This window comes from Pogonomyrmex barbatus, unplaced genomic scaffold (assembly GCF_055798465.1).
Source record: "Pogonomyrmex barbatus isolate J1 unplaced genomic scaffold, ASM5579846v1 scaffold1, whole genome shotgun sequence".
NCBI lineage: Eukaryota > Metazoa > Arthropoda > Insecta > Hymenoptera > Formicidae > Pogonomyrmex > Pogonomyrmex barbatus.
The window spans coordinates 2,936,668-2,949,406 of record NW_028297098.1 but is presented as its reverse complement, the minus strand read 5'-3'; the positions used below and the strand labels follow the sequence as shown (position 1 = coordinate 2,949,406).

The 12,739-nt window shown below is 30.1% G+C and overlaps 1 protein-coding gene and 1 long non-coding RNA gene across 5 annotated transcripts in view; both read left to right on the top strand.

The window, feature by feature from the left end:
* The window catches only part of LOC148937953 (uncharacterized), an 88,110-nt gene extending 75,685 nt beyond the window's left edge, over window positions 1–12,425 (top strand). The window contains exons 4-5 of one of the 2 annotated variants that reach the window (XR_016141389.1): window positions 11,127–11,444; window positions 12,284–12,425. This is a non-coding gene — a long non-coding RNA (uncharacterized LOC148937953). Of the gene's footprint in view, window positions 1–11,126; window positions 11,445–11,808; window positions 12,010–12,283 lie in introns of those variants that run through there. The other variant, XR_016141391.1, reaches the window with a different exon arrangement.
* LOC105425079 (Kv channel-interacting protein 4) overlaps window positions 12,273–12,739 on the top strand; it is a 33,882-nt gene continuing 33,415 nt past the window's right edge. For all 3 annotated transcript variants that reach the window (XM_011635634.2, XM_089085294.1, XM_089085295.1), the window contains exon 1: window positions 12,273–12,582. In XM_011635634.2, the coding sequence (XP_011633936.2) occupies window positions 12,273–12,582 (310 nt within the window). The remainder of the gene's footprint in view (window positions 12,583–12,739) is intronic.

Below are 12,739 nucleotides of genomic sequence, written 5' to 3'. Positions count from 1 at the left end.
TTTCTTTAATTGACTTCAATGATTCTTTTCCTTTATAATGTTCTTATGAACTTATTGATTTCAATAGCTTTAAAAACAAAATATCAATTAAGATATATAGTTACATACATATGTTTAAAAGGACATTTTCCACAATAATGTAGTCTCATCGAAATACGTACACACACATACACACTCGTGCGCACGCACACACGCATATATGCGTGCGTGAGGAATTGTTTATTTCAAACAATAGTTACGCACAAGCCGCTTGAAGTAAACAATTCCTCACACGCCTATCAATGATCGCCGGGCAAGAATATTTATCGCGCACTTGTATTGCCGATGAGTCGGGTTAATATGGTGATTTTTAATAATTATTGACTTGATAATTATCACGAAAATTGCAAAATAATAGAGGACTTTTCTACTCAGTTTTATCAGCTCTACCTGCACACGAGAGATGATATGACCGATGCGGACACCCTGTGTGTATGGTGTGTGTGTGTGTGTGTGTGTGTGTGTGTGTGTGTGTGTGTGTGTGTGTGTGTGTGTGTGTGTGTGTGTGTGTGTGTGTGTACATTTTAAATATATATAATATCATTTTGAATATATACAATTTATTTTGATATACATTATAGCAATTTATTATAGCTGTCATACAATGCTATAATTAATAAAAATCTTTCACTATTCTGTGAGTGAATTTTAATTAGTTTGAATCTTTCTCTTATATTGAGTCTCAATACTTGCATTTAAATGAAATTCGGATTTATAATGAAACTGCGCAAAGCAATATCGATTTGACGGAATGACTACGAAAATTTCAGCGCGAAAGGACATGGTTGGTGGTCTCTCGAGTACGTCAGACCGCATTGCCTTTGCAAAAGAATGTAATTCCACGTTATCGAAGTACGTGGTGGAATGAACAAATGGAATAGGACGAGCAGAGATCTGTTCCAGAGATCTGTTATCATATTGACTTTCTTCCGAATCTCATTTTACAGTTCTTACTTTTCAGTGATAATTATTAATGATAAATTTATTAAAAAATTGATTATTAGTTGAAAAAATAATTGGCTATAATTCAAATGCAATAGAAATTATAATAAGGCCGTAGGAAATAAAAATTTTGGTTAGATATTTGCTAAAAGTCTTTAGAAAATTATATGCATAAAATTAAATTTTTTATCCTTTATATTACACAAAGATAAATTAATAAAAAAAATTTCATGAAATTATAAATTAATTAAAATAAATTTTTTTTTAAGATATTGTTATTTAATTTAACTTTGATAAACAATATTTTATTAAATTGCGCAATTTGTAAAGAAAAATCGTAATTACAATATTAATAATTTTTTTATTAAGAAATAATCTTTTGACACATAATAAAAGTACAACTGTCAAGTAAATATATAATTTGATCAAATAATTTGATTAAAATATTATGTATTATTAATACAATGCATTAAACTTATATTTTTTCATACTTTCATAACTTTAGATAATTTTATTTATTATTTTAATTTCATATAGTGATTATTAAAAACTTGCTTTTAATATTATGTATGAAACTCATAGAATGATTTATTATATGATAATTCTTTATAAAATTTTAAGTTCACAATATTAACAGTTTAATCTAAAATTAAACGATAGAATTGCAGATAGTTATTTGAAATGTTAATGTTGAATATAAACAACATATATCTATTAAATCAGCTTAATGCTTGCATATCTACATCTCTTGATTACTAATCCTTGTTGATTGGCTCATTAAATACGTCATATATTCTCTGTCTGTTTACAATAGTAATAGTTTACAATAATAGCAGTAAGAGATATTGCTTTGTTAAGGCATAGAGGGTTATAATTAATTATATAATTTTATTTCCAAATGTAACTTAATTGAATATTTAATTATAAGTGATGCAAAATAAGTTATGTGAAAGATGTATAACAGTATAACATAATAACAAAAACCAATTCTTGCGGAAAAGCAAGAATTGCCAATTTTTTTCTCAACAAGTAATTTTATAATATAAACGGTAATCTAATATATCTTAATAAAACAAATATAAATCTTTTATATTTTATACAAATACAAAGTTAATATTTACGGCTGAAAATTAATATTAACTGTAACTGCTATATTTTTATTATAAGAATAAATAAGATTACTAATTATTAATGTCAAATATTATCGATAATTAACGAGTTAAAAAAATTATATAATTTTTTGTAACTAATTTTTTGTAATATATATTAATAGCTGCTCATCTGTTCTAATGATAATTCTATTATCGTTTTATGGGCCATTATTTTATGAACCACGATATCTTAGTTACCTGGCTTTCATAGTTGCAACCAGATATAATCCGGTAACATTGCGTAAGTGTCTAGAAACTGTTCTACCTGTTGCAATGGCTTTGCAAATCTACGATAAAACGGGAAGGATTCCAGTTCGCTAAAACTTTTGTCACATTTCAGGCCAATGTATACATTATTTAAACTTCCCTTTTAAATACGCAATCCGTTTTTCTTATCAAACTTGTTTGTGAATTTGATCATTATTTGTCAATGCTAAACTATTTAATCGATTATTCTAGTGATAAAAATTTCTGAATATAATATTATTAATTAATTACGGTACATTACAAATTTAATGTTTAATTGTAATTTGTTTTTTTACATTTATTTTATATTTAAAATTTCATTAATTTTTTCATAACAACTGTATAATATATTAAATTAATTTGTGTCGATAAACTCTGTAACCAAAAATGAATTTTAACTGATTGCGATTATTGTCCGAAATATATTATTCTTGTTTCATTATAAATCATAAATAGTTTGTAAATACATAATAAATATTATCTCTTTTATTACATATTTTGTAAATTTGCAATTAAATATAATTATTTATTATTATTTACAAATTATTATTATTATATTACAAAATATTTTTAATTGTTTACATTATTATAATTTAAGAAAAAATAAGAACATTTTACTAAAACAATAATGCGTAAGAAATAAACAATGACGAAGATATATAATAGTTTCTGCAAAATTATGACAACTGCAGGAGCTACAGATCTTTGCATTCCATATTTATTACTCTTCCTAGACACTTTAGCAAATGTAGTAATTTCTTGGAACGTTAAACGCAGTCTCCCGCTGTTATTCATCATCCAGAGTGGTTATTCGGCCAATTACATTTACTGTGAATGTATTTGTGTTATCTCTCGTTTATGTCTTGTTCATCACATTCTATATGCATATGAAGTAATTCTCTATGCTTCAACGAAACTACCAAAATTTAAATCGATTGTATCAGCAAGCAATATCATTCATTTTCCTAATAAGCCAAAAGCATTATATTACATTGACAAAAATTGACATAACACTATTTAATTTAAGAAAAAAGGAAAATAATATTAAGAAACAATATCAACAAACGATATTAGCTAATGCGACAGATTATATCTATAATGACACGTTCGATATTTTACGGTGCTATTATGAATAAATAAAGCTGAAAAAAATATGCTGAAGAAATAAGTGCTTTTGTCTTCGTGCCATTGTTGAATAGAGATGTCTGGCAAGCATCAGGCGTGACTGGTGACTAGTAGTTAACAGGATGACCGTATTTCCTACTGGAGAGGAGATCGATTGAGGCGAGAATCGAAATTGCAATGGCCTAGAGAATAATCGAGGGCGAAGACTCAAATAGTAGAACCACGTAATGGCGGTGAACCGGCCAATATTGAGTTATGTTAGACCGAAATTGGCATCGAATACTAGAGCGACATTACGCATTTAGGTATTGCGGATGAACGCACGCAAGCTGACAATTACTCGATTCCTATATCAATTCAATAAAAGGCCGACATATCAACATATTCGAAACAATTTACAAACTTCTTTGCGTATAAAAAATGTTAACTTTTTTGCATAACTTTTTAATGTAGACAACAAAAATCTCACCATTTAAAAAAAAATTTAATTGTACTGTATGCCAAATAATAGATAATTAAAAAAAATTTGTGGATAATAATTTATTTAAAATATTTTCTATAACTATTCTATTTTAATTAGAGTAGAACTGCTTTATGACGGAAAAAACGCAATATCATCGTTTGCATTACTTGACGAAATCTCTCTCCGTGACCACTAACGGAGATATCTGTCAGATCTTATCTTACAGATAAAGACTTTTTTCAGCAGATAAGATTCGGATCAATAAAATCGATATTTAAGATGTTTACTTTAGAATCTCCGAAAATTAGATTATCCGAAGCTGTTTAATCCAAGAAGAACGTCATCTGATTTGGTTCACGCGACGTTATACTACACCGTATAATTTGACAATGACCTAATTAGAGTGTAAGCTTGTGCCTCTGTTGTGTAATTTACACATAGTGAAGCGTAAATTAGGACCCTTGCAAATTTCAATCCGTAAGTTACATTATTATAGCGATGTTCATCTCCACATCTGTAATGCTAATATGGCATATATATTATACGCGGTATTTAGATAATATAATTGCTTTGAGTGTTTTATTTACTTAATGATTTAATATATTGTTATGTTAGGACTTGAAATTATTTATTTTAATCATCTATTTTAGATCTACTTAAATCTATTTAGATCTATCTAAATTACTACATATGTTTCATAATTAACACATTTTAATTAAGTAATTACATACACACACACACACACATACATCACACACACACACACACACACACACACACACACACACACACACACACACACACACACGTACACACATATAAAATTTTTTAATACATGTACTCATATTTCAAGACAGAAAAACAAGACATATAACATATTTTCATATACTAAACATGCAATTTAAATGTTTAATTGCCTTGTAAAGAAAGTACATAATATAAATAATGTAAGAATTGAATAGTATTATTACAGAATAAATATATGAATCTATTCACTAGCAAGTTCTAAGCTTCTCACGTTTATACTAATAATCTATTTTTGTAACCTTATCCGGGGTCGAAACAATGTGAAGGGTCCATGAAAAGGGGATTGATTCGAGAGTAAAGTAATATGTTAGCGACCTTCTGGCTGTTAATAGGAACATCGATTATAAATATAAAACGTATACCATGTTAGAGAGATAAAATGATCCATTTAAATAGTCTCTCTCTCTCTCTCTCTCTCTCTCTCTCTCTCTCTCTCTCTCTTTCTCTCTCTCTCTCTCCTCCCCCTCTCCTGAGATTATAAATACATTATAATAATGCAAGATTTTTAATTTTCACATAAGCAGAAGCCCTTTTAATCTTAATTTTAACAAGTCAATAATGTTATTGCACACAAAAATGAAAATAATAGATGTTTATTTTAAATTTAATTTATTGATCATAGAATATTATATAAATTACATAAATTTAATTACTTTAGTTTTCTCTTTTTCTTTCTCTCTTTCTTTATCAAAAAGTAAGGTCTTACTGTTGTTTGTAAATATTATTTTAGTACAATTTTAGTAGAATTGTACGGATATTCTCTATTATTTTTTATGAAGATCAATATACTTGTTCGATATATCGATACTAAATTAGGATTCGTAGTTTGATTGGGCCTGCGAATATTATGCAAAGCCATCACATCAAAATTTTCTCAGCCACAAAATTAAAAACGAAAAGTGCTACTACTCTTCTTTCTTTTCCCTTTTTCATTTACCGCGTAAAGGTATTCCTCGGTCAACTCTATACATCCACGTGTAAACAGCGTAAACCGGGGATGATTAAATTTTCACATAGCGCCGCCCTTTCGTAGTCTCCGCCGGTTGACCTGTGAGAGAATTTATGTACCGAAGGAATACGCCTACTTCTCTTTCATTCTTTCCTTCATGCATTCGCGATGCTCACCTTTCATAAACCAGCGCCGTTTTATCATCGCATTTTATCGTACTTTTCTGCTCAAGATACGCGCGCTCTTTCTTGAGTGCACAAAAGTGTTTTTAAAATATTCATAATATATGCGTACCCTTTCAAGATATGTCGCTTCAATCTTACATAGTGACACTATGTAGTCAAAAGAAGCATTGATTTAATGTAAGACTAAAAGGAAACACATCCTTCACATTAACTTTTGTCTTTCCTTCAAGTGTTAATTATGAGACATTATATACGAGTACATAATACTGTATTAAAATTATTAACTGTAAATTGGTTTAGATTTATTATTTATTGTTATATTAATATGATTTTTATATAAATATATAATTTATTTTCTTTAAATTAAATTTTCATAATACGAATGAGCGGAAACAGAACACATATTGACGGACAATGAACAGCTTCATTAAGCTTCGAACTGCTTCGCAAAATTTTGTGCATTTGCAATTCCCTGAAGGAGAGCTATTCAATCTATTAAACTGGTATGATTATCAAAGATTATTTGATCGTATTGTATGTGATGTAAGATGTTCAATTGAATTAATGCAGAAAATGAATATCTTACACAAATTTCATCCACTTAATAAAGCTACATATCCTTATTACATAAAACATATATGATTTTATAATTATATTTTAAAACGTTGGTAAAGTTTTGTACTCTGCTTTACTTATATTTATAATTATATTTATTTTAACAAATATGTCGTGGTAAAATTATGCTGGGATGTTAGGTAAGAACTATTTCGAGAAAATATCTTGTTAAGTTTGAAATAAATTATTCGCGAACACAAAGACGAAGGATAATGGGGATCAATATCCGTATTTCCTGAAGGGTAAACGAGATACTTTCTAAGAGGTAAACTCGATCGGCATTTGCTAAAGACGGTGGATCTGTGCGGGCCATGTCGAGCTATGTATCCCACCTAACTGCGCTTCGCCTTTCGAGGTGGACTAATTTATGCGCGGTAAGTCGCCCAGCTTTAGTGAAACGCTACGCTATATGGCGTAACTTACATGCACGTGACGTATCTACGATGTAAATCGTATCACGAATCTATGGTACACGTGCGGTATCTCCGTGTTCTTCAAGACAGGTCTGCTGAAAATTATAGGCCCGTCTCTTCCTGCTCTATCCACTACCGAGACCCACACCCGTAAAAGACGCTACGATCGCGGAAGATTTGTTGAAGGTGGTGGGTCGTCTTCCTGACTCGGCCTTCGCGGGGGACCCGGCTCTTACTCAGGGTCGAACTTCGTTCATCGCACGTATATAAGGCTTGGAAGTTTAAAGCTTGATTTATCACGACGACCAAGAGGACACGCTGAAATGCGAGCAGACAAGTCAACGTGCGGCGAGACAAGAGTACAGAGATGTGATCTATGGGTACTAAGTCTATTTCGGATTATCTGACACGGGGACGCATCTCCGTGTAATGCGTTGACGTCACGAGAACATTGGGATAATGTCGGGCTACATTGACATAGAATGTTTGTCATCTGTGAGCATGCAAAATAATCTCCTTACAAGAATGTAGATATTCTTATATTGTTATACCTAGTACATATTATTTTGATAACTTTATGCATTTAATACCTAAATACTTCTGAAAAATAAATTTTTATTAATACACGGTAGATTTAATTAGATTCAAGGAATTTAATATGCAGACATTTATTTTCATTACGATAAATTGAAAGATTAAATCTGTATAAAAAAAAGTATTTGATTTTAAATTATTATTTTATTAAACTTATTAATCCTATTACGACATACCTACTATTTTTTAATTTTACCTTTTTATTTCCTCTTCAACAATGTTATAGAAGATTGCATCCATTTTACAAGTTTAGATTTTAATTTATTTGTATCTTTTAATTAATTAGTTCCTTTTTATTTTTTTGGGAAGATATTCTCTTTCTTAATTTATCTCTAACGCTCATAAGATCATAGTAAGACTCACATCAGAGAGGAAGTAAGAAACCAGGACAAAAATTGGAAGAAAAGAAAAGTGGCCAATCGAGATGGTCGTGAGGTAAAACTTAAGGGAAACCGAGTAATGTGAAGGGATAGTCGCCCCAGGAGATAAAAGTAGATTTTGGATGGCACTCTGGTCTACAACGACGACGAGTGGAAGAGCTTCTTTTTAGATCAGCAGACTCGATGGAATGTTTGCTCACTAGAAGAATGTTGACATTACGTGGCATATAAAGATAGTTTGATATAATCAAAAGTGAGATATACTTTTAGCTGCGTAATATTACTGTGTTATTAGAATATGTTAATCGAATATTATTAATATTTATTTATAATTGACATAACAATCTATCTGATGTGGCAAATAAATTAATTAATTATTTAATAAAATAATGTCTATTTTACATTTTAATTGTAATACATCATCGTAATAGACAACAATGTTAATATCTATCTATTAATTATTTCGCTTGATTATTATTGTAGCTAAAATATTTTAATTTATTTTCCATGAAATTCATGTTTTTCACATTTTTTTTATTATTCTATTTATGTATTTTCTCAATTTACCCTGAGAAAAATATTCTTCTCAAATTTAAGTATTTATATATAAGTCAACATTCCACATGGCATGATTTTATATTCTCTCATATTTTATCTTGTTTTTAGAATTCCATGTAAGCACAAGCCATTCTACTAAATCAGAGATAAAATATAGGGAATGAAAAAGAAAAATTATCACAATCGATAAGCGAGTTTGATAAACCGCATGATTCTTTTTTTAGAGGACAAACCATTCCCGTAGTTACGTGACATGAACATGGTAATAGTGGGCCATCCAACGATGTCAAAAGCTTCCTAGACGCTATCTTACGTCACTGTACTATAATCTCGGACTAACTCGATATAAACTCCAAAGGTCACAGAGCCTGTTACAAAGGTAGCAAATAAGCACGTGCTCTTCGCAATACCGCAGAGAACCGCAGTAATTGCTCATCATATCTTCTGACATATATTAATTTGGGATTTGAAAGACACATGGGTAAAATTAAACGAAGTTACTGAATTTCTTTATTCATATAGAATGACAAAGTTAATAATGTAAGCAAATTACTTTTGAAGTTAAATTAAATACAAATAAATTAAATTAATATTTTTTTATTTTTTACATAGCGCATTATGAAAAAACATTATAATTTATATATGTATATTTTATCTCAAAGAAAGGTAATAAAAATTATTCATAAAATTTTACAGTTTTAATGCAGCTCTCTTTAATTTATAAAAATTGATATCAAATATGTAAATATAAGGATTTTAATCTTCCTTTTATGTCAAAAGTGTATTCATATTTCCTGATTTATTTTTCTAGTCTAAATCAGAAACAGAGAAAGAAATATTTGTTTCCATAGTCCATTAAGTTATATAGAAGTTTTCTCTGTAATGCAGTCGATGGATCTAGGATCGTATAACTTGCGGATGTAAATATAATATCAATCTTAGCTTTTTTATGTACTAAAAGATACATGATATAAGGCCAGCTGCTTTCAACGAGCCATCATGCGATGAGTTATATTTTTAGGTAAGGAATGCATGACTTTGATACATTCCTTTACTTCGTAGCCGCTTCCTTTTTCTTTGAAGATTTTCAAACTCACGAAAGTGCTTAAACTTTATCTCGAACTGTCGAGCTTATTCTCATTTTGCACTTTTCTCTTTCATTCGCGGTATCGCGAAGAGTTATGACGATACCGAACACAGTTTCCATCGTCTACTTGGTAATAACGCGAAATTGATTACGGTTTTATCAACTTCGAGTCGATTGCACTATCGAACTTCAATAACTTTGTTAACGTGCGTGTTGCAAGCGCTGCTGTCAAATGCAATGTACAAATACTTAGCAAAAATTTTTTATATATTTATGAAAACAAATGTGTTGTTATTATTATATACAGTTATTTTAAAAAAATTTTTACAAAATGCGATAAATTTCTAAATACTCTCTTCTAAGTCTCTTTCTTTTACAGTAACAGAACTTTAGGCAAAAGTTTTCGTTTAAAGACATTTTATTTCAATAAATCTCCGGAAAATTATGGCATTCATTGTCCGTTTTTTACCAAGAAAGTTCACATATGCATACGAAACGTATAGCTTGAAACTTCTTCGATTTCAAAGCAATTTCAAAGAACTTCACTTAAGCGGAACAAGTAGCTTTACGAGCGATCTAGTAACCATTTTATCATTCTGACTTACATCAAATGGTATGTTTGTGAACTTTGTGGTAGGGTTGTTACATCTAAAGTGCACAAAGTACATTGATATAAATTTTCGAAATTGGTGATCTCGTTAATTGTTGGCTGCAGTTAGTCGTTAGATCCTGGTTAAGATAAAGAGGCCATTGTGGTAGAGTGAAATATCGAATTCTATATATTTCCTGATCTCAAGCGTGACAATCGGAACACGCTGTCACGTGAATTTATATATAGGCAGTCATTATGGAATTCGCATTAAATTCAGAAAAATGAGCTCATTACCTTTTAATTCTTCTTCAACTTGACCTCAATTCGATGCGTTAAGTTAAAAAGTTAATTATAGTAGTTATCACGTCTGGTAAAAATTATGCAAAAAAAAAATAATAGGAAAACATTAAAAATATTTGAATAAAAATGTATTGTATTATACAATCTTTTTATATTTGTACTTGAAGTGTTTTTATTTCAAAAACTATTTTTTTATCTTTTAAAATAAATTTTTAAAGCTAAATTTAAAAAGGCAATAAAGTTATAAAAGCATTATTTTGCATCAAATATATATAATAAAAACTTTATAAGAAAAAAATAATAGAATATCTTTTATAGGAAGAAGTTTTTCTTAAAAACGTGACTGATTATATTTTACGAACGATTATATTTCAAAATAAGAACATTTTTCTAAAAAAATTTAGATAACTAATCTAAAATATAATAAAATTTAGTAATTTCTTTGAGGCAAATAATTTATCTCTGTTTTTATTTTGCATAATATGAACAAAAATTTATAGTTTCTATTTTCAAATACTTTGATTGATATTATAATTTCTCGAAATATATTCTCGAAATTGCATCTTTTTTGTTTTTTTCTCATCTATTTCTCTTATACAATTTATGTATGTTCCCAGTTCGTCGGAATTTCGTGCACAAACACAACTAATGCATGTATGTCTTTTCTTTGCCTGTTTCAGATACTAACACAATCGAACTCACAACACACTAACCAACTACATCTTTCAAGAACAAGCATTATGATCTCGTCCAGGGCCCACGCCAACGCCCTAAGTCCTGAATGTGAAAAGGGTTTATTGCATCCTGCGCAATAAAGAACAGGGGCAAGCCCGTATATCAATCAATGAATAAATTTGCCGAGCCACTAAATAAATTGTGGGTCGCTATAATCTAATCCAGGGAATTCCTCTCTATCGTGAGAATTGATTTGAATCTTTCGATTCTGAAAGAAATCGTGACATCGGCGACGTGTTTCAAGTATTGAAAGAGGTGTTAGGGTGAGCATTTGATAGAATTTTTAAACAAAATCTTTCTCTTTAAATATATATTTGATTATTTAATTTGAAACTTTTTAATAAAATTTGATATAAATGTATGCACGGATGCACTTGTTAATCTTGATAATATTATTTTGATAAGAGATTCGTAAATTGAAAGCATTATGTGCAACAGTTGCATTAAATAGTTGTTAAGTAGTGTAATGTTAATAATTACATATAATTTGAAGCTTTTGCATTAAATAAAAAACTTCTTCCCGTAAAAAGGATTATGCGTTAAAATTATAGTGCAGAAAGATTCTTCCGTTCTAAATTGCGATTCTTGTAAATTGTCGACGATTTGACGTGAATTTCGAGAATGCAGGTGTATCCGGCCGAAAAGTCCGCTTCTGGTGAGAGCAGACGGAATATGAAAAGTGCGGAAAAAGCAAGAAAATTCGCTGACATCGCACGTCCATATGTACAGCTTTTATTGAGAAATCGATCGCGGCGGAAGTCACTAAGGCGAACAAAAAATCTGTACAATATATTACTTTATAAAAACATGTTAATATTACTGCGCGTAGTTTGTATTATTATATTTATATAAAATTCTAACACACAAACTTTATATATATATATATATATATAAAATTATATATATAATTATATATATAATTATATATATATATATATATATATATATATAAAACTTTATATATGAAATTACTAAAAAGAAGAATATACATGACACGCATAAAAAAGAAATGAAAAAGATGAAATAAAAATTATATATTAATAAAATGAGGAGACAATGATCCGCAAGCCGCAAGATGACAACCCTACGAAATGCCTTACAGAATTCCCCGTGGAAGTCTGTGGCGACTCCGACGACATAAACGAGCGGGGCCTTCGTCGATAAGAAAGGGTTCCGCGGGAAGAAGATTGTGCAAACGTATCTCTGGTTCCGTCGTGGTGTTGTCCGCCGGGGGTGGCGGTGGCAGTGGGGGCGGAGGGGGTTGCAGACGTCGTGATTTGGAACGTCGGACGGGTGGCGGTCGGGGTGTTCCCTGTCTTACCACCATCAGTTCTTCTGTCGCAGGAAGTGCGGGGGGTTGTGGCCCCGTGGTGGGGCTTCCCTCGTATAAAAAGCGCCAAGGTACTGCGGCGTCCCATTATAATTGAAGAGTGAAAATCGAATACTAAATACATACGAAAAGTAATATCTCACGTTGCAACAGAAATATTTTAAATTGCATGGCTTATTAAATATTGTTTATTATAATTCAACATGTAAAATTTTTAATATATTTTAA